The sequence below is a fragment of the Clarias gariepinus genome, chromosome 23 (assembly GCF_024256425.1).
Source record: "Clarias gariepinus isolate MV-2021 ecotype Netherlands chromosome 23, CGAR_prim_01v2, whole genome shotgun sequence".
Classification (NCBI taxonomy): domain Eukaryota; kingdom Metazoa; phylum Chordata; class Actinopteri; order Siluriformes; family Clariidae; genus Clarias; species Clarias gariepinus.
Window position 1 is genome coordinate 24,315,916 of NC_071122.1, and position 18,958 is coordinate 24,334,873.

At 35.6% G+C, this 18,958-nt stretch overlaps 1 protein-coding gene and 1 long non-coding RNA gene across 7 annotated transcripts in view; both read left to right on the forward strand.

Moving 5' to 3' along the window:
- LOC128511194 (uncharacterized) overlaps positions 1-18,958 on the forward strand; it is a 241,013-nt gene that overhangs the window by 82,632 nt on the left and 139,423 nt on the right. For 3 of the 6 annotated variants that reach the window (XR_008356163.1, XM_053483921.1, XM_053483920.1), the window contains exon 7: positions 12,842-12,892. Coding sequence is in view for 5 of the 6 variants with exons in the window: in XM_053483921.1 (XP_053339896.1) it covers positions 12,842-12,892 (51 nt within the window). In the remaining variant the exon portion in view is untranslated. Of the gene's footprint in view, positions 1-616; positions 909-1,008; positions 1,060-12,065; positions 12,117-12,841; positions 12,893-18,958 lie in introns of those variants that run through there. The other 3 variants (XM_053483922.1, XM_053483923.1, XM_053483924.1) reach the window with 2 other exon arrangements.
- Positions 14,578-16,649, forward strand: LOC128511196 (uncharacterized). Its single transcript, XR_008356165.1, has 4 exons — positions 14,578-14,624; positions 15,732-15,836; positions 16,036-16,054; positions 16,494-16,649. It is a non-coding gene; the product is annotated as an uncharacterized LOC128511196 (long non-coding RNA).

Below are 18,958 nucleotides of genomic sequence, written 5' to 3' on the forward strand. Positions count from 1 at the left end.
GAAACTTGGCCAATTTAGATTTTATATGAAAAGACACAAACCTGAAAAAAAGTGTATTAAGATATTTCCATAAACACACAATGTGATGAGAACTCATAGGATTAGGACTAATCAGCTGTGTGTTTATAATAAAAACCACCTGTTAGTGAGACTCATCAGATAAAAGGCTTTAGTTTGCTGGGAAACATAAAGATTAGACTTTGGAGTGAGAAAAGTGACCAATCAAACTCTATAGTTAAAAAAATAATAATTGTATATACATAAATGTAAGCTGTAGTTAACTATAGTGTAGCTTAATCATTAACAGCAGCATACTGTATTTCTGTTATTTTAAAAAATAATGTTTATATTGGTAAAACATTTCTAAAAGTATGTCATTTCTTTTTTATACTGTATAATTATCATGTCTAACAACCTTGGGATTTTCCCAGATAACAGAAAGCGTTAGACTTCAATAGCCCCTAACATTACAAAAATATTGTTCATGTTTATTATGAGTAATACTTTCTGCATACTGTAAATCATACAGTAACATTAATATACCTTACTGGTGTTTTGGTATATATTCATATATTTATAAATTAAAGTTTTTTTTTCAGATCAGAAACCGATACTCAGCATCAGTTATGATAATCAGCTTGATAAATTTACATTTGTATGTGAAATACCAGCGTCAGAGTCAGTAAGTGCTGGATTTAGGTTTAATCTTTACACTGGAGAAAAACCTCGGCCTTATCTAAAGATTGAAAACACACAATCTGGGAAGCCGGTTTGTATTTTTACAGCAGAGAGAAAGGATCTGTTCAGACGTCTGCAGTCAGTAAAGAGTGATGAAGTGAGCTGTGATTATTCACTGATCTCTGACCCGACTGCTCGCTCTCTAATGAGTGACAAATACAACATGAGACGTAAGTTATATTTAATCACATGACTGGGCTTTTATGTGCATGTATTGCTTACATTCAATGTATTTTTAATCCATTGAATCCATTTTTAATTGTATTTTAGATTTCTTTCCTGAACCAACACAGCCACCCACAACGAACAGACCTACTACTGGTAAGTGACTCAGATTTAATGTACATTATAATGGAGGTCTTCATTTCACTCTGGTCATTTAAATTGGTTTAGTAAAGGCAAAGAAATTCACTGTGTGTAGTGTTTACTCAGGTATGTGTAAATCAGATTTAAGTCACCAAATGTCCTTTAGTGTCCCAGTTTATTCCTGCATCTATTCAATAATTAGCAATAAATGACAGTTTTTATTAAATGCATCAATTTATTTCTAGCTTCCATGGATTTTTCAACTCTGATCACCACAAGACCATTAACAACTAGAAAGTTTATTTTGTAGTAGTTCTTACTAAAGGAATTAAAAATTCCAACAATAAACCATTTTTCAGTTTAGTTCATTTTTCTGGAGTGAAATATGTGGTTTTATTACCAGAACTAAGATAATGTACATTAATTAATTCATATTCAGTCAAAACATGATATAGTGCTAAAATTGTCTTACCTCTGTTTAGTGTCTGTAACTTTTTTGACTTCAAACCTTCCAGTGATCTTAATTGTCATTTAGATGAAACTTGGGCAATTTAGATTTCACATGAAAAGACACAAACCTGAAAAGTGTATTATTCTAAAATGCTAAATTGTTAGGATATTGGCACATGAATTTGACATGGTTACGGACTAATTATTGTTTGAAGCGTATAATGCTGAAAAATGGCCATTTTGGGGGCCCAGATAAAATCATCTCAACAAAACGACTGAAGTTAGCAACTTAAAATCTTTAGCAAAGCAAGATTGGTCACTTTCAGGTCATAAAGACTTACAAAAAATATACTTAAGTAAGAGTAGCTGTACTTCTAATTAAAACATATATGCCGAAGTGTGTGTCTGTTTTGTCAAATAGAGAAGACATCGCGGGAAAAAGCTGTTCTTTTTTAAGCGAAACATGCTTTGTATATGATGCTAGGGATGCATCATGTTTTTTGGGACGCATAAAAATGTACAACACAAGTGCTGGTGATTAATTCATAGAGTAAACCTTAAAATTCTTATAATAATAATATTAAGAATTGTTAATATAATTCTTGTAAATTCTATAAGCTTCTTCAGCACACACATTTTCTGTATTATATGAATGACTTAAAAAGAAAAAATCAAATAAGCACCACTACTGTGTTTTGGCTGTTTATTCATATCAGTTCTAACCTGAGAATTCTCTTCTGTAGCTGAAAGAGTCACCCGAAATCATCCTCACAGCTCAGCCAGCGCTCCTAACAGTGAGTCACGTATTCATATATACAGTATTACAGTATCACACTCAGCAACTGGGATTAGAATAAAATCATCCTCAGGTTTAGTTTTTGTAATACAGTTAATTGTAAAGTTTAGTTTATATCAGATTTTGCCCTTTTTTTTGGTTAGATTTGCTCTTTCTACCAACGATGTAATTTACAACTAAAGAGAAAACTACTTAACCTTTTGATAATTGCTCTGATCACCAGAAGACAATTAATGACTAGTAAGTTTATTGTGTTGTAGTTCTCACTAGAGGAATTAAATATTCCAACAATAAACCATTTTCAACCACTAACCATCAGCCTTACTTTAAAAGAGTGAAATATGTGGTTTTATTACCAGCACTAAGATAATGTTCATTAATTAATTTAATATATACAGTGTGTTAGGTGGCAGGCCGTTCAGCTTAACAGTTGATGTTAATTGATGTTAATATGGAGTCCAGGTAGTTATTGAAAACTCAGGTAGACATGTAGGAAGTTCCAGTTCGGATTTATCAAACTGTCAAGTCCGCAGAGAAACAGCTGCCAACACCAGTCGAGGCCAGAACCATCTTCTAGATAGAGAGAAACCATTCCCAGACATCCCCAGAAACATCCCAAAGAGACACACGGGGCATTTATGTGACAAGGTCTCCAATCAGAAGCTGGGCACCAGGACGGGTCAGACAGGTCCAGAGGGCAGAGGGAGTCTGAATCACTGGCAGCTCAGGAACAACATGTGTAGCTCGACAGAGAAAGGGAAAAGAAAGTGAGGGGGAGAGAGAACAGAAGAGAAGAGATAACAGTTAGGTCTGGTCACAGTCACATAATGTATAATGTGATTTTATATTTACTGTAGAGTGCAAGCAGAGACTCCGGCAGGACTAATTATGACAGCATAACTAAAAGGGAGAGCCAGAAGGAAACACAGACATGAGGGCTCCCTGACATGTAAAGCAAACAATCACCTCACCGTCAACAAACCTGAGTGATCAGTGAGAGTGAGGAAGACAGCATCCAAACATACCAGTTCACCATAATACTCTACGTCCATGAGTCCCCCAGATCTGCTCCTTTACCTGAGGCTAATCTATTTCTTTAAATCTTATCTTAAATAAATAGGTTTTTAGCCTGGACTTAAACACTGAGACTGTGTCTGAGTCCAGAACACTATTTGGAAGATTATTCCATAACTTTGGGGGCATTGTAAGAAAAAGTTCTGCCCCCAGCTGTGGTTTTTATAATACGCGGTACTGACAAGCAGCCTGCATCCTTTGATCGAAGTAGGCGTGGCGGATCGTAAGACACTAGCAGTTCGCTCAGGTACTGCGGCGCGAGACCATTTAATGCTTTATATGTCAAGAGTAGTATTTTAAAATCAATGCGAAATTTCACAGGAAGCCAATGCAGTAAAGATGTATATGAAATCATCTCTCCAAAACAGCTAAATTTAGCAACTTAAAAATTTTAAGCAAAGATTTTTTTAGGATTTTTTTTTTTTTTTTGGTTAGATTTGCCTTTTCTACCAACGATGTAATTTACAGCTAAAGAAATAGCTACTTAACCTTTTGATAATTGCTATTTAATGTGTATCATGTATACAATTAGTTTTTTTTTTTTATTTTGTTCACTCAATTTTTACAAACATACAACAGTCATTTTGCTGCTTGAGTAAATCTGTTACATGTTTTTTTTTTTTTTTTAGAGTTGTATACTGTAACATTAAAGGCAACCACAACTAAAGAGAAATCCTTTAGAGGTAAGTAAGGTCTAAATGAAAGCTTTTATAATTCCTTTTGAATGTACATTTATAGGGAAACAAAAACAACATTTACTGCAAACAAAAACAACAACAACTAAAGATAAATCTCCTACAGGTTAGTTAATTTCTTCAGCTACCACTGTTTGTTTGTATTTTTATGGTACATAATCATTATTTTTTGTCATACAGCATGTGCTGTACTTCCGTTGGTATTTTTTTTTTTCTAGTTCCAATTTAACTAATGAGTAACACAAATCTGTTTGTGTAGTAGTTTCCTAGACTGCCTGGCCAAAAAAAAGTTACTGTACAATTACAGAACAGGCTAAGTAAAATATAGTCTTCTGGAAATGATCTCTCTCTCTCTCTGCTGGACTTTGTTACCAACGCTGCCTTGTTTCCTGAAGTTCTGGCACGTCTGCGTTGGCAGACATCAGAAATTCACTTTGAAATACGAGAGTTACAAGCACACTTCTTCTTCTTTGTCTTTCGGCTGTTCCCTTGCAGGGGTCGCCACAGCGAATCATATGCCTCCATCTAACCCTATCCTCTTCTCTCAAACCAACTAACTTCATGTCCTCTCTCACTGCATCCATAAATCTCCTCTTTGGTCTTCCTCTAGACCTCCTGCCTGGCAGTTCCAACCTCAGCATCCTTCTACCGATATATTCACAATCTCTCCTCTGAACATGCCCAAACCACCTCAATCTGGCCTCACTGACTTTATCTCCAAAACATCTAACGTGGGTTGTCCCTCTGATGAACTCATTCTTAATCCTATCCATCCTTGTCACTCCCAAAGAGAACCTCAACATCTTCAGCTCTGCTACCTCCAACTCTGCCTCCTGTCTTTTCTTCAGCGCCACTGTCTCTAAGCCGTAGAGCATCGCTGGTCTCACCACTGTCCTGTACACCTTTCCTTTCATTCTCGCTGATACTCTTTTATCGCACAACACACCTGACACTTTTCTCCACCCATTCCAACCTGCCTGTACCCGCCTCTTCTCCTCCTTTCCACACTCTCCGTTACTCTGGACCGTTGACCCCAAGTACTTAAAATCATCTTCTTTACCTCTGCTCCCTGTAGCCTCACCAATCCTCCTGCGTCCCTCTCATTTACACACATGTATTCCGTCTTGCTGCGGCTAACCTTCATTCCTCTGCTTTCCAGAGCATACCTCCAACTCTCCAAATTTTCCTCCACCTGTTCCCTGCTCTCGCTACAGAGCACAATGTCATCTGCAAACATCATAGTCCATGGGGACTCCTGTCTTACCTCATCTGTCATCCTGTCCATCACCAGAGCAAACAAAAAGGGGCTTAGAGCCGATCCTTGATGCAGATCCACCTCCACCTTAAACTCTTCTGTCACACCTACAGCACATCTTACCACTGTCTTACAGCTCTCATACATGTCCTGCACCACTCTAACATACTTCTCTGCCACTCCAGACTTCCTCATACAATACCACAGCTCCTCTCTTGGCACCCTGTCTTACGCTTTCTCTAAATCTAAAAAGACACAATGCAACTCCCTGTTACCTTCTCTGTACTTCTCCGCCAGCATCCTCAAAGCAAATACTGCATCTGATGTACTCTTTCTAGGCATAAAACCATATTGCTGCTCACAAATGCGAGCACAAGCACACTTCTGTAAAGAATTATTTACATTTGGGCATTTGGCGACTTACATTTTTTTATTTTATCTCATTACACATCTGAGCAGTTGAGGGTTAAGGGCCTTAGGGCCCAACAGTGGCAACTTGGTGGTTGTGGGGTTTGAACCTGGGATCTTCCGAACCGTAGTCCAATGCCTTATCCACTGAGCTACCCCTGGGCCTACAGGGGGAGCTACCACTGGCCATCCAGGGGGAGCTCGCAATTATGCTCGCAATCCAAGGTGTAACTGTATTTGGAAAGTTACAGTAGGAATAAGAATAGGTTTAATAATTTATTTAATAAATTGGAAATTTTAACTGTAAATACATAGATAACTATTCCTGCAATGATCATAAACCTGATGAATCACCTAGAATAATTTTCACACTAGGCCTCATTTATGCATCTTTTATGCGTGTGCAGTTTTATATTCGGTATGACATAAGTTCTATAAAACAATGTCAGAGCTAATATTTTAATTACTTTTGAACTTATTTGCGAATATGTTTTTATGGATTTTTTTCCAGGCTAACAAATATGTATTCATATAAAAAATTTATACCAAGTTTTTATACTGATGATCCATTTTACCTTTACTATGAGCATTTAGTTTTAATGGACATCCATAAACACTCTACACAGTGTAGTAAAAAGATCTTTCTAAACCAGGTTCTTTTGAGATTCTTCAGTTTTCATCAGTTTGGGGAGATGTGATACTCTGTGTGCTTGTGGGTTCAGGTTTATTGACTGGTTTCTGTCTCCTTTCCTTCCCCAGTGAGTTATTTCTCTCATTTTTTTCTCATTATTTTGGTAATTTACTGATCCTTAATCACTAAATTATAAGTGTTTTTAAACAGAAAAATAATACTCTTTTACTGTTAGCACTCATAATACAAATAGAAATACATGAAATTATACTTCAAAGAGTGTTAAAATGAGTAAAAATAAGAAATCAAAATGACTTTTCTTTCAGGGACAGACGGAGGAGGAAGGTGAGAAAACTCCACTGTTTATTTCTGCACCGTACCACTTTTACACAAATAGTATGTTAAATCATATCCATGCACATGACTAACTGTTAAAATGTCTGTTGTCTCTTGCTGGTTCTGTCCTTTAACCTCGACAGATTTAAAGGTGAGCCTTCATCAGCTTTTCTAACAACTAAGTCACTTCTCAGGTTGCCAGATCCTTATAATGTACCTATACTAATTTTGTCACAGACTTGTTGACAGAAACACATATTCACATGGATCTACTGGGAAAAAATGGGGGTCAGGGGTAGCTCAGTGGTTAAGGCATTGGACCACGGTTCGGAAGATCCCAGGTTCAAACCCCACACCCACCAAGTTGCCACTGCTGGGCCCTTGAGCAAGGCCCTTAACCCTCAACTGCTCAGATGTATAATGAGATAAAAAATGTAAGTCGCTCTGGATAAGAGCGTCTGCCAAATGCCTAAATGTACTGCAGTTTTGTACAATCTCAGTGTTGACCAAGCTCAAACTATTCTCAATATAATAGCTAGCTAATGGACATTAGCTTCTTTTAATGTGCTACATTTCCCAAAGTCTTAGTAAAGGCTGAGCTGCTCAGATAAAAAGCACAATGATGCAGTTCTGATCAGAGACAAACATTAAATCAAGTTTACTACAATACTTAACTATGGCTGTTCACAAATAATGATTTATATTATATATATTTTTTAGCTTTTTTTTCACAGAAATTTATATATTCTGCCTTCATTGGTTACACAATGTTAGCTAGCAGCTTAGCTTGCTCACTGCTTTCCTCCCTAGGAACTTTTAAATACAGTAATACCTAACTGCCATCCCTCCTTCTCTTCTGCTCTCTCCTCTTCTTTCTCTACTCCTCTTTCTCCCTCTCTACCTTTCCCTCTACCTGTCTCTCTGTCTCTGTCCTGAGCTGCCAGTGATGCCAGAGAGTTTTTCTTTGCCACTTTCGCCATCGTCCTCGGGTTGCTCATCAGGGACCGTCTTATCATTTTGATTCATACACGTTCACATTCCATACAAACTTAAATAATTCTTTAGATTGTGTAAAGCGGCTTTGCGACAATGACAATTGTTAAAAGCGCTATACAAATAAAATTGTATTAAATTGAAAATTTTATTGCAATAAGCATAATTTATATGGCAAATCGCAAATTAAATATTAGTATGAGGTGGTTTATTAATAATTAGAGGCCATGAAAACCTTTTTTTTCAGCTTAACCCCAACCAAAAGTAAATTATCTTTTCAATACACAAATTAAATGCTTTACAATTTTATTGTTGTTTTAAATTTATAAGTAAAACTCAATGACAATGCCATGTGTGTGTGTGTGTGTGTGTGTGAACTGTTCCCCTGCAGATGGACATGAGGTTTACACAGAAGTGATGTACACACTCTCCTCTCAGCAGTTCTCAGAGGAACCACAGCTGCTTTTAGCTTCCTCTAAACGTCACTGAACAAGACGTGTGGCTTCTCTTCTGCACTAACTTCATCTACATTTAGAAGTGTCTTTTACATTTAGATTGCACTTGCTCTAAGGATGATGATGATCATGATGGTGTCTGTTTGTAATATTGGTTATATATATATATAAAGAGAGAGAGAGAGATTGAAGAGTAAAGAGAGAGAATATTAAAAGATCAGCCAGAGAAAAGCAAAGAAATGATCAAAACAACACACTTCCTGGAAGTCACCAATCTTCTATAAAAAATATTATACTATATTTTTACTTATACTGTCTGAAATAACTCATATAAAGAAGGTTATAGTTGTCTTAGGAAGTTATTCCTCATTTTGCTCATTTGAGATTACATTTTTTTTTTTTTTTTTAATATTGCATCCTGATTTTTGTAAAGCTGTTTTATGATAATGTCCACAGTTATGCTATAGAAATAAAATTGAATTGAAATATCAGAGACATTTGTGAGGCTCACACTTATTGATTTTATTTAGTTTACTGGTTTAATAAATATATGTTGATACTTATACTCTATTCAAATCCCTTATTTGTATGTTTCATATTTTCATGATTGGTTTAAAGAAAGAATGAACCCACATGATCTAAACTCAAAAAGTGTTTGGATATTGGACTTCTGTGCCAGTCATGTGTTTAAACATCAAGTCCATAAATAAGGGTTATTCCAAAAGGTTCTTGGCATCAGAACACCCTATGGATAAGACTAGTAATTAGTTGATGGGACCAGTAATGTAAAAACTGCTCAGAAGTCAGTCTGTGAACTTAAGCACAAGGCTTAGCATTTTGTTAAACACTAGAGTACATGGTTTTCCTGTGGCTTTAATGACCCGCTTTCTGATTTTGTTACTTTTGAAGCGAGTATGTCGATGTGTTCACTTCATCCAGTGTCAGTGAAATGGCTCTGCTCGTCCTCCTGCTCTTCTTCCACCTGATTCTGGACATTAACTCTCAATGTGAGTCAATATTGTGGTGCTGTGAGTTGAGTGTTGGGTTCTAATAGATGATTAAATCATTTCAAGAGATTTTTATTTATTTGCTGCTGTTCAGTTGTTACATTTTTTATAACTGAAGTTTAACGTGCGTTATGTTACACTTGTAAGATGTTTTATATTTTATACATTTCTTTTTTAAAAACAACATAAATGTTGTATAACATGTGTGCAGTTTATTTAGTGACCAAAACAGAACCTGATTTTAATTATTCAGTTTGTTATATTTTATTTATAACAAACATGTAAGGCTGTTATGAATATGATATTATTTGTTACTACGCAGTGGATTTCTCTGTCCGTACTCCTTCTTCTCACTCTCTTCCACCTCCAGTCACAGTGATGAGTAAGGTCTATGTTACACACACCTTTTTATAATGTATATTATGGGTAATACTTTCTGCATATATCATACAGTAATATACAATATTATTTATTATATAATTATATAACTGTTTTCTAGCTTCCTCGGATCCTTCAACTCTGATCACCACAAGACCATTAATGACTAGTAAGTTTATTGTGTAGTAGTTCTCACTATAGGAATTTAAAAATTCCAACAATAAACCATTTTAACCACTAACCATCAGCGTTAAAGAGTTAAGTTTATTTTGCTGGAGTGAAATATGTTGTTTTATTACCAGAACTAAGATAATGTACATTAATTAATTCATATTCGGTCAAAACATGATATTGGTGCTAAAATTGTCTTACCTCTGTGTAGTGTCTGTAGCTTTTTTGACTTCAAACCTTCCAGTGATCTTAATTGTCATTTAGATGAAACTTGGGCAATTTAGATTTCACATGAAAAGACACAAACCTGAAAAGTGTATTATTCTAAAATGCTAAATTGTTAGGATATTGGCACATAAATTTGACATGGTTACGGACTAATTATTGTTTGAAGCGTATAATGCTGAAAAATTGCCATTTTGGGGGCCCAGATAAAATCATCTCAACAAAACGACTGAAGTTAGCAACTTGAAATCTTTAGCAAAGCAAGATTGGTCACTTTCATGTCATAAAAACTTACAAAAAAATATACTCAAATAAGAGTAGCTGTACTTCTAATTAATATATATATATTGTTTTGCTGCATTTAATAAACATAACCTAAACCACACAAATAGGACATGTCTTTATGCAAAGGACGAAACATTACCGGTGTCAAATTCTGTAAAGATAAGCGCAAGACTCACCTTAGAAAAGGTCCTTGGAAATGTAGTCCCCGGAACCATCTGCTCACAAACACAAAACAAACTCACACCTTCGGCACCGTGCTGGGGGTACTGGCCTCGCAATGGGAGGCAGTCCTTTTATTATTTTATATTGCAAACAACGACAACTTAAAGCAAATAAAACGAGGTAAAATTATGGTGAATACAATAGTAAATACTAAGCAAAGGGTTCAATGGCAAATAAAAGAACACAAAGGTTTGTGAACTTAAATAACAGCGCATGCTAACACTGCCCAAGTACCAAGGAACAGCAAAGGAGTACAACAGAACTCTCTTATATTCTGGTCCTGTGACTCTTGTTCAAACAGTCTTATGCTATTAACCAATTAGCAGGCCTTGACCTTATAAGGTAAATACTGGCACACAAAACTAAGCTTATACTGCTTCTAACTAGACTCAAGGCACACATCAAAATACATATTTTTTATCTCAGGGCTGGCTTCCTGCCAAACTGACATACATTTTACAACAGGAGTTAACGTGACTTTAGACAGTTCATCCTTAGGTGACAGGAACGTCGCTGGTAACCGTAGCCGGGCAAAGGTCAAGGCTTCCTCTTTATGCGTGATACAGCATGATTGATCGTTGAACGGTTGAGGGGCCTCTGCTGCAACTTCCCTCGTGGGGCCTCGGCGCCTCTTCCTGCGTCTCCGTTGAGCCTTCATCCCTGAAACATATCTAGCTTCATGCAATACATCTCCCAAAGTAAGCTGGGACATATGACAACTTATTATATTAGCCGGGTCCACAACAATATGCTAAAGTGTGTGTCTGTTTTGTCAAATAGAGAAGACATCGCAGTATAAAGCTGTTCTTTTTTAAGCAAAACATGCTTTGTATATGATGCTAGGGATGCATCATGTTTTTTGGAATGCATAAAAATGTACAACAAAAGTGCTGGTGATTAATTCTGTACTGAAATATACTTATATATTCATAGACAACATTAAGTTGACATATAATCACACAGACATAAAAAAGCATTCTATACTCATTGCAAGAATGTACACTAACTGCAAGATCCCACTAGTAGCATCATGGATTTATGGGCGTTCCGAAAAATCAGAGAAAGATGCAGAAACTTTTGTTTGCACATGCGCAGTGAGCATATGTAGTACAGATTCACAGGTAGGATGAATTTAGAGAACACCACTGAAGATTTTTTTCTCACTATGCCGACTTACTTGTTTTGTCAAATAGAGTCATGTGATTATTGTTGCTATATTATTGATTATTGTTGCTATATTGTTGATATATTATCTGATTGGTGAAACAGTCAAGTGGAAGGTCCACTGGCTGCATGTGTAGAATAAATGGTTAGAAAAGTAACAAGTAAAGTGTGGCCGAATGTAGCAAGGTAAGAGAAGCGTTTCTTCTTTACAAATCTATTTAAGTAAAAGTGAAATAAAACTGTTGCAATAAAAAAAAAATGGTGCAATAAAACTACTCATAGAGTAAACCTTAAAATTCTTATAATAATAATAATAAGAATTGTTAATATAATTCTTGCAAATTCTATAAGCTTCTTCAGCACACACATTTTCTGTATTATATGAATGACTTAAAAAAAAATAATCAAATAAGCACCACTACTGTGTTTTGGCTGTTTATTCATATCAGTTCTAACCTGAGAATTCTCTTCTGTAGCTGAAAGAGTCACCCGAAATCATCCTCACAGCTCAGCCAGCGCTCCTAACAGTGAGTCCCGCATTTATATATACAGTATTACAGTATCACACTCAGCAACTGAAATATACTTATATATTCATAGACAACATTAAATTGACATATAATCACACAGACATAAAAAAGCATTCTATACTCATTGCAAGAATGTACACTAACTGCAAGATCCCACTAGTAGCATCATGGATTTATGGGCGTTCCGAAAAATCAGAGAAAGATGCAGAAACTTTTGTTTACACATGCGCAGTGAGCATATGTAGTACAGATTCACAGGTAGGATGAATTTAGAGAACACCACTGAAGATTTTTTTCTCACTATGCCGACTTACCTGTTTTGTCAAACAGAGTCATGTGATTATTGTTGCTACATCTGATTGGTGAAACAGTCAGGTGGAAGGTCCACTGGCTGCATGTGTAGAATAAATGGTTAGAAAAGTAACGAGTCGAGTGTGGCCGAATGTAGCAGAGTAAGAGTAGCGTTTCTTTTTTACAAATCTATTTAAGTAAAAGTGAAAATATGGTGCAGTAAAACTACTCATAGAGTAAACCTTAAAATTCTTATAATAATAATATTAAGAATTGTTAATATAATTCTTGTAAATTCTATAAGCTTCTTCAGCACACAAATTTTCTGTATTATATGAATGACTTAAAAAAAAAAAAAATCAAATAAGCACCACTACTGTGTTTTGGCTGTTTATTCATATCAGTTCTAACCTGAGAATTCTCTTCTGTAGCTGAAAGAGTCACCCGAAATCATCCTCACAGCTCAGCCAGCGCTCCTAACAGTGAGTCACGCATTCATATATACAGTATTACAGTATCACACTCAGCAACTGGGATTAGAATAAAATCATCCTTAGGTTTAGTTTCTGTAAACAGTTAATTGTAAAGTTTAGTTTATATCAGATTTTGCCCTTTTTTTGGTTAGATTTGCCTTTTCTACCAACGATGTAATTTAAAACTAAAGAGAAAACTACCTAAACTTTTGATAATTGCTCTGATCACCAGAAGACAATTAATGACTAGTAAGTTTATTGTGTTGTAGTTCTCACTAGAGGAATTAAATATTCCAACAATAAACCATTTTCAACCACTAACCATCAGCCTTACTTTAAAAGAGTGAAATATGTGGTTTTATTACCAGCACTAAGATAATGTTCATTAATTAATTTAATATATACAGTGTGTTAGGTGGCAGGCCGTTCAGCTTAACAGTTGATGTTAATTTATGTTAATATGGAGTCCAGGTAGTTATTGAAAACTCAGGTAGACATGTAGGAAGTTCCAGTTTTGATCTATTAAACTGTCAAGTCCGCAGAGAAACAGCTGCCAACACCAGTCGAGGCCAGAACCATCTTCTAGATAGAGAGAAACCATTCCCAGACATCCCCAGAAACATCCCAAAGAGACACACGGGGCATTTATGTGACAAGGTCTCCAATCAGAAGCTGGGCACCAGGACGGGTCAGACAGGTCCAGAGGGCAGAGGGAGTCTGAATCACTGGCAGCTCAGGAACAACATGTGTAGCTCGACAGAGAAAGGGAAAAGAAAGTGAGGGGGAGAGAGAACAGAAGAGAAGAGATAACAGTTAGGTCTGGTCACAGTCACACAATGTATAATGTGAATGTATATTAACTGTAGAGTGCAAGCAGAGACTCCAGCAGGACTAATTATGACAGCATAACTAAAAGGGAGAGCCAGAAGGAAACACAAACATGAGGGCTCCCTGAGATGTAAAGCAAACAATCACCTCACCGTCAACAAACCTGAGTGATCAGTGAGAGTGGGGAAGACAGCGTCTAAACATACCAGTTCACCTAATACTCTACGTCCATGAGTCCCCCAGATCTGCTCCTTTACCTGAGGCAAATCTATTTATAAAAATTCTTAATTAAAAAAATACAGTAGGTTTTTAGCCTGGACTTAAACACTGAGACTGTGTCTGAGTCCAGAACACTATTTGGAAGACTATTCCATAACTTTGGGGGCATTGTAAGAAAAAGCTCTGCCCCCAGCTGTGGTTTTTATAATACGCGGTACTGACAAGCAGCCTGCATCCTTTGATCGAAGTAGGCGTGGCGGATCGTAAGACACTAGCAGTTCGCTCAGGTACTGCGGCGCGAGACCATTTAATGCTTTATATGTCAAGAGTAGTATTTTAAAATCAATGCGAAATTTCACAGGGAGCCAATGCAGTGAAGATGTATATAAAATCATCTCTCCAAAACAGCTAAATTTAGCAACTTGAAAATTTTAAGCAAAGATTTTTTTGGTTAGATTTGCCTTTTCTACCAACGATGTAATTTACAGCTAAAGAGAAAGCTACTTAACCTTTTGATAATTGCTGTTTAATGTGTATCATCTATACAATTAGATTTTTTTTTATTTTGTTTACTCAATTTTTTACAAACATACAACAGTCATTTTGCTGCTTGAGTAAATCTGTTACATGTTTTTTTTAGAGTTGTCTACTGTAACATTAAAGGCAACCACAACTAAAGAGAAATCCTTTAGAGGTAAGTAAGGTCTAAATGAAAGCTTTTATAATTCCCTTTGAATGTACATTTATAGGGAAACAAAAACAACATTAACTGCAAACAAAAACAACAACAACTAAAGATAAATCTCCTACAGGTTAGTTAATTTCTTCAGCTACCACTGTTTGTTTGTATTTTTATGGTACATAATCATAAATTTTTGTCATACAGCATGTGCTGTACTTCTGTTGGTAGTTTTTTTTTCTAGTTCCAATTTTTAACTAATGAGTAACACAAATCTGTTCGTAGTAAAATATAAAATATAATCTTAAATAAAAAAATAAAAAATAAAAAAAAAGTAAAATATAATCTTCTGGAATTGATCTCTCTCTCTCTGCTGGACTATGTTGCCAACGCTGCCTTGTTTCCTGAAGTTCTGGCACGTCTGACATCAGACAAGAGAAATTCGCTTTAAAATACGAGAGTTACAAGCACACTTCTGGAAAGAATTATTTACATTTACATTTGGGCATTTGGCAGACGCTCTTATCCAGAGCGACTTTTTTTTTTTTTTTATCTCCTTACACATCTGAGCAGTTGAGGGTTAAGGGCCTTAGGGCCCAACAGTGGCAACTTGATGGTTGTGGGGTTTGAACCTGGGATCTTCCGAACCGTGGTCCAATGACTTATCCACTCGCAATTATGCTCGCAATCCAAGGTGTAACTGTATTTGCAAGTTACAGTAGGAATAAGAATAGGTTTAATAATTTATTTAATAAATTGGAAATTTTAACTGTAAATACATAGATAACTATTCCTGCAATGATCATAAACCTGATGAATCACCTAGAATAATTTTCACACTAGGCCTCATTTATGCATCTTTTATGCGTGTGCAGTTTTATATTCGGTATGACATAAGTTTTATAAAACATTGTCAGAGCTAATATTTTAATTACTTTTGAACTTATTTGCGAATATTTTTTTTATGGATTTTTTCCCAGGCTAACAAATATGTATTCATATAAAACATTTATACCAAGTTTTTATACTGATGATCCATTTTACCTTTACTATGAGCATTTAGTTTTAATGGACATCCATAAACACTCTACACAGTGTAGTAAAAAGATCTTACTAAACCAGGTTCTTTTGAGATTCTTCAGTTTTCATCGGTTTGGGGAGTTGTGATACTCTGTGTGCTTGTGGCTTCAGGTTTATTGACTGGTTTCTGTCTCCTTACCTTCCCCAGTGAGTTATTTCTCTCATTTTTTTCTCATTATTTTGGTAATTTACTGATCCTTAATCACTAAATTATAAGTGTTTTTAAACAGAAAAATAATACTCTTTTACTGTTAGCACTCATAATACAAATTGAAATACATGAAATTATACTTCAAAGAGTGTTAAAATGAGTAAAAATAAGAAATCAAAATGACTTTTCTTTCAGGGACAGACGGAGGAGGAAGGTGAGAAAACTCCACTGTTTATTTCTGCACCGTACCACTTTTACACAAAACGTATTGTAGCGTTTTTACGCCGGGAAAAATGCTGGAGAGACGAGTGAGCTTATTTGCTACCCAATGCAATGGCTGGGAGTACTTTATTAAGCACACAGCATGTAAGGCATGAGCAGCACCTTCACTCAGGAGCCTACATCCAATTCAGCACTAGCTTGAACTGGAGCACATTTCACACGTCACACCCACCTCACACAAACAGGGCCGAAGCCACCAACCCAAACACCTTTCCCCAACATGGTGAACACACACCGACATCCCCGCAAGGCATGCTGGTCGTCAGCCGCCGCCCCGCCCACGCCACAGTATGTTAAATCATATCCATGCACATGACTAACTGTTAAAATGTATGTTGTCTCTTGCTGGTTCTGTCCTTTAACCTCGACAGATTTAAAGGTGAGCCTTCATCAGCTTTTCTAACAACTAAGTCACTTGTCTGGTTGCCAGATCCTCATAATATACCTATACTAATTTTGTCGCAGACTTGTTGACAGAAACACATTCACATGGATCTACTGCAGTTTTGTACAATCTCAGTGTTGACCAAGCTCAAACTATCTAATATCAATATAATAGCTAGCTAATGGACATTAGCTTCTTCTAATGTGCTACATTTCCCAAAGTCTTAGTAAAGGCTGAGCTGCTCAGATAAAAAGCACAATGATGCAGTTCTGATCAGAGACAAACATTAAATCAAGTTTACTACAATACTTAACTATGGCTGTTCACAAATAATGATTTATATTATATTATTTATTTTTAGTTTTTTTTTCACAGAAATTTATATATTCTGCCTTCACTGGTTACACAATGTTAGCTAGCAGCTTAGCTTGCTCACTGCTTTCCTCCCTAGGAACTTTTAAATACAGTAATACCTAACTGCCATCCCTCCTTCTCTTCTGCTCTCTCCTCTTCTTTCTCTACTCCTCTTTCTCCCTCTCTATCTTTCCCTCTACCTGTCTCTCTGTCGAGCTATACATGTCGCTCCTGAGCTGCCAGTGATGCCAGAGAGTTTTTCTTTGCCACTTTCGCCATCGTCCTCGGGTTGCTCATCAGGGACCGTCTTATCATTTTGATTCATACACGTTCACATTCCATACAAACTTAAATAATTCTTTAGGTTGTGTAAAGCGGCTTTGCGACAATGACAATGGTTAAAAGCGCTATACAAATAAAATTTTATTAAATTGAAAATTTTATTGAAATAAGCATAATTTATATGGCAAATCGCAAATTAAATATTAGTATGAGGTGGTTTATTAATAATTAGAGGCCATGAAAACCTTTTTTTTTCAGCTTAACCCCAACCAAAAGTAAATTATCTTTTCAATACACAAATTAAATGCTTAACAATTTTATTGTTGTTTTAAATTTATAACTATTTATAAGCCATGTTTAATAGGTTTTTCGTGCGCGCGTTGTGTGTGTGTGTGTAAACTGTTCCCCTGCAGATGGAATTGAGGTTTACACAGAAGTGATGTACACACTCTCCTCTCAGCAGTTCTCAGAGGAACCACAGCTGCTTTTAGCTTCCTCTAAATGTCACTGAACGAGACGTGTGGCTTCTCTTCTGCACTAACTTCATCTACATTTAGAAGTGTCTTTTACATTTAGACTCCACTTGCTCTAAGGATGATGATGATCATGATTTTGTCTGTTTGTAATATTGGTTATATATATATATATATATAAAGAGAGAGAGAGATTGAAGAGTAAAGAGAGAAAATATTAAAAGATTAGCCAGAGAAAAGCAAAGAAATGATCAAAACAACACACTTCCTGGAAGTCACCAATCTTCTATAAAAAAGATTATACTATATTTTTACTTATACTATCTGAAATAACTCATATAAAGAAGGTTATAGTTGTCTTAGGAAGTTATTCCTCATTTTGCTCATTTGAGATTACATTTTAAATTTTAATTTAAAATATTGCATCCTGATTTTTGTAAAGCTGTTTTATGATAATGTCCACAGTTATGCTATAGAAATAAAATTGAATTGAAATATCAGAGAAATTTGTGAGGCTCACACTTATTGATTTTATTTAGTTTACTGGTTTAATAAATATATGTTGATACTCATACTCTATTCAAATCCCCTATTTGTATGTTTCATATTTTAAACTTTAATTTATTTTAAGTTATGTTTATTAAAACTTCAATTAAATTTATTTCATTTCATGTACAACCTGAAGTCCTCTTCCCTAAAGTTTATCTCAATGTTTAGTTTAATTCAGCAAAATATGATTCTCAATATGTTCTGTTAGGGTATGCTCTTAATCATTTTATTTGTATACAGTATGTGTGTGTGAGAGAAACTTCCTGTTCTTTAAGTTCTACAGTAAAATGTGCCTAATGTGTCTTAGAATATACAGCTATTTAATAAAGTCAGATTAATTTTTTTAAAGAACCTAGCTGACCCAACATACAGTGTCGTGTACCTTGGACAATTTTTTTTTTTTTTTTTTTTTTTTTTTACTTACGTATATAAAGTATTTCCGCAGTTCATGTTTCAGTGGAATCATGTAGGTTTTGTATTTTTATTTATAGCATTTGACAGACTTCCTTATCGAGAGCAACTTACACAAGTCCTTTCACACCTCAGTCAAAATATACATCCTGATAATGGATCATAAGATCACAAACTCAGAATACCATCAGTCAAAAAAAACTGTTGGAAAAGGTGATATAAAAATTATATAAAATTTAATTGCTAAATTAGTTTATTTCGAGCAGTGCTAGAGGACTGGATTGAGTGTGGTGCAGTGCGAGTGTGATAAAACTGAAAACAGAGCAGCACCAACTTACCACAAAAATTTAATTTGATATGGGATGCTACAGGGAGACAGTAG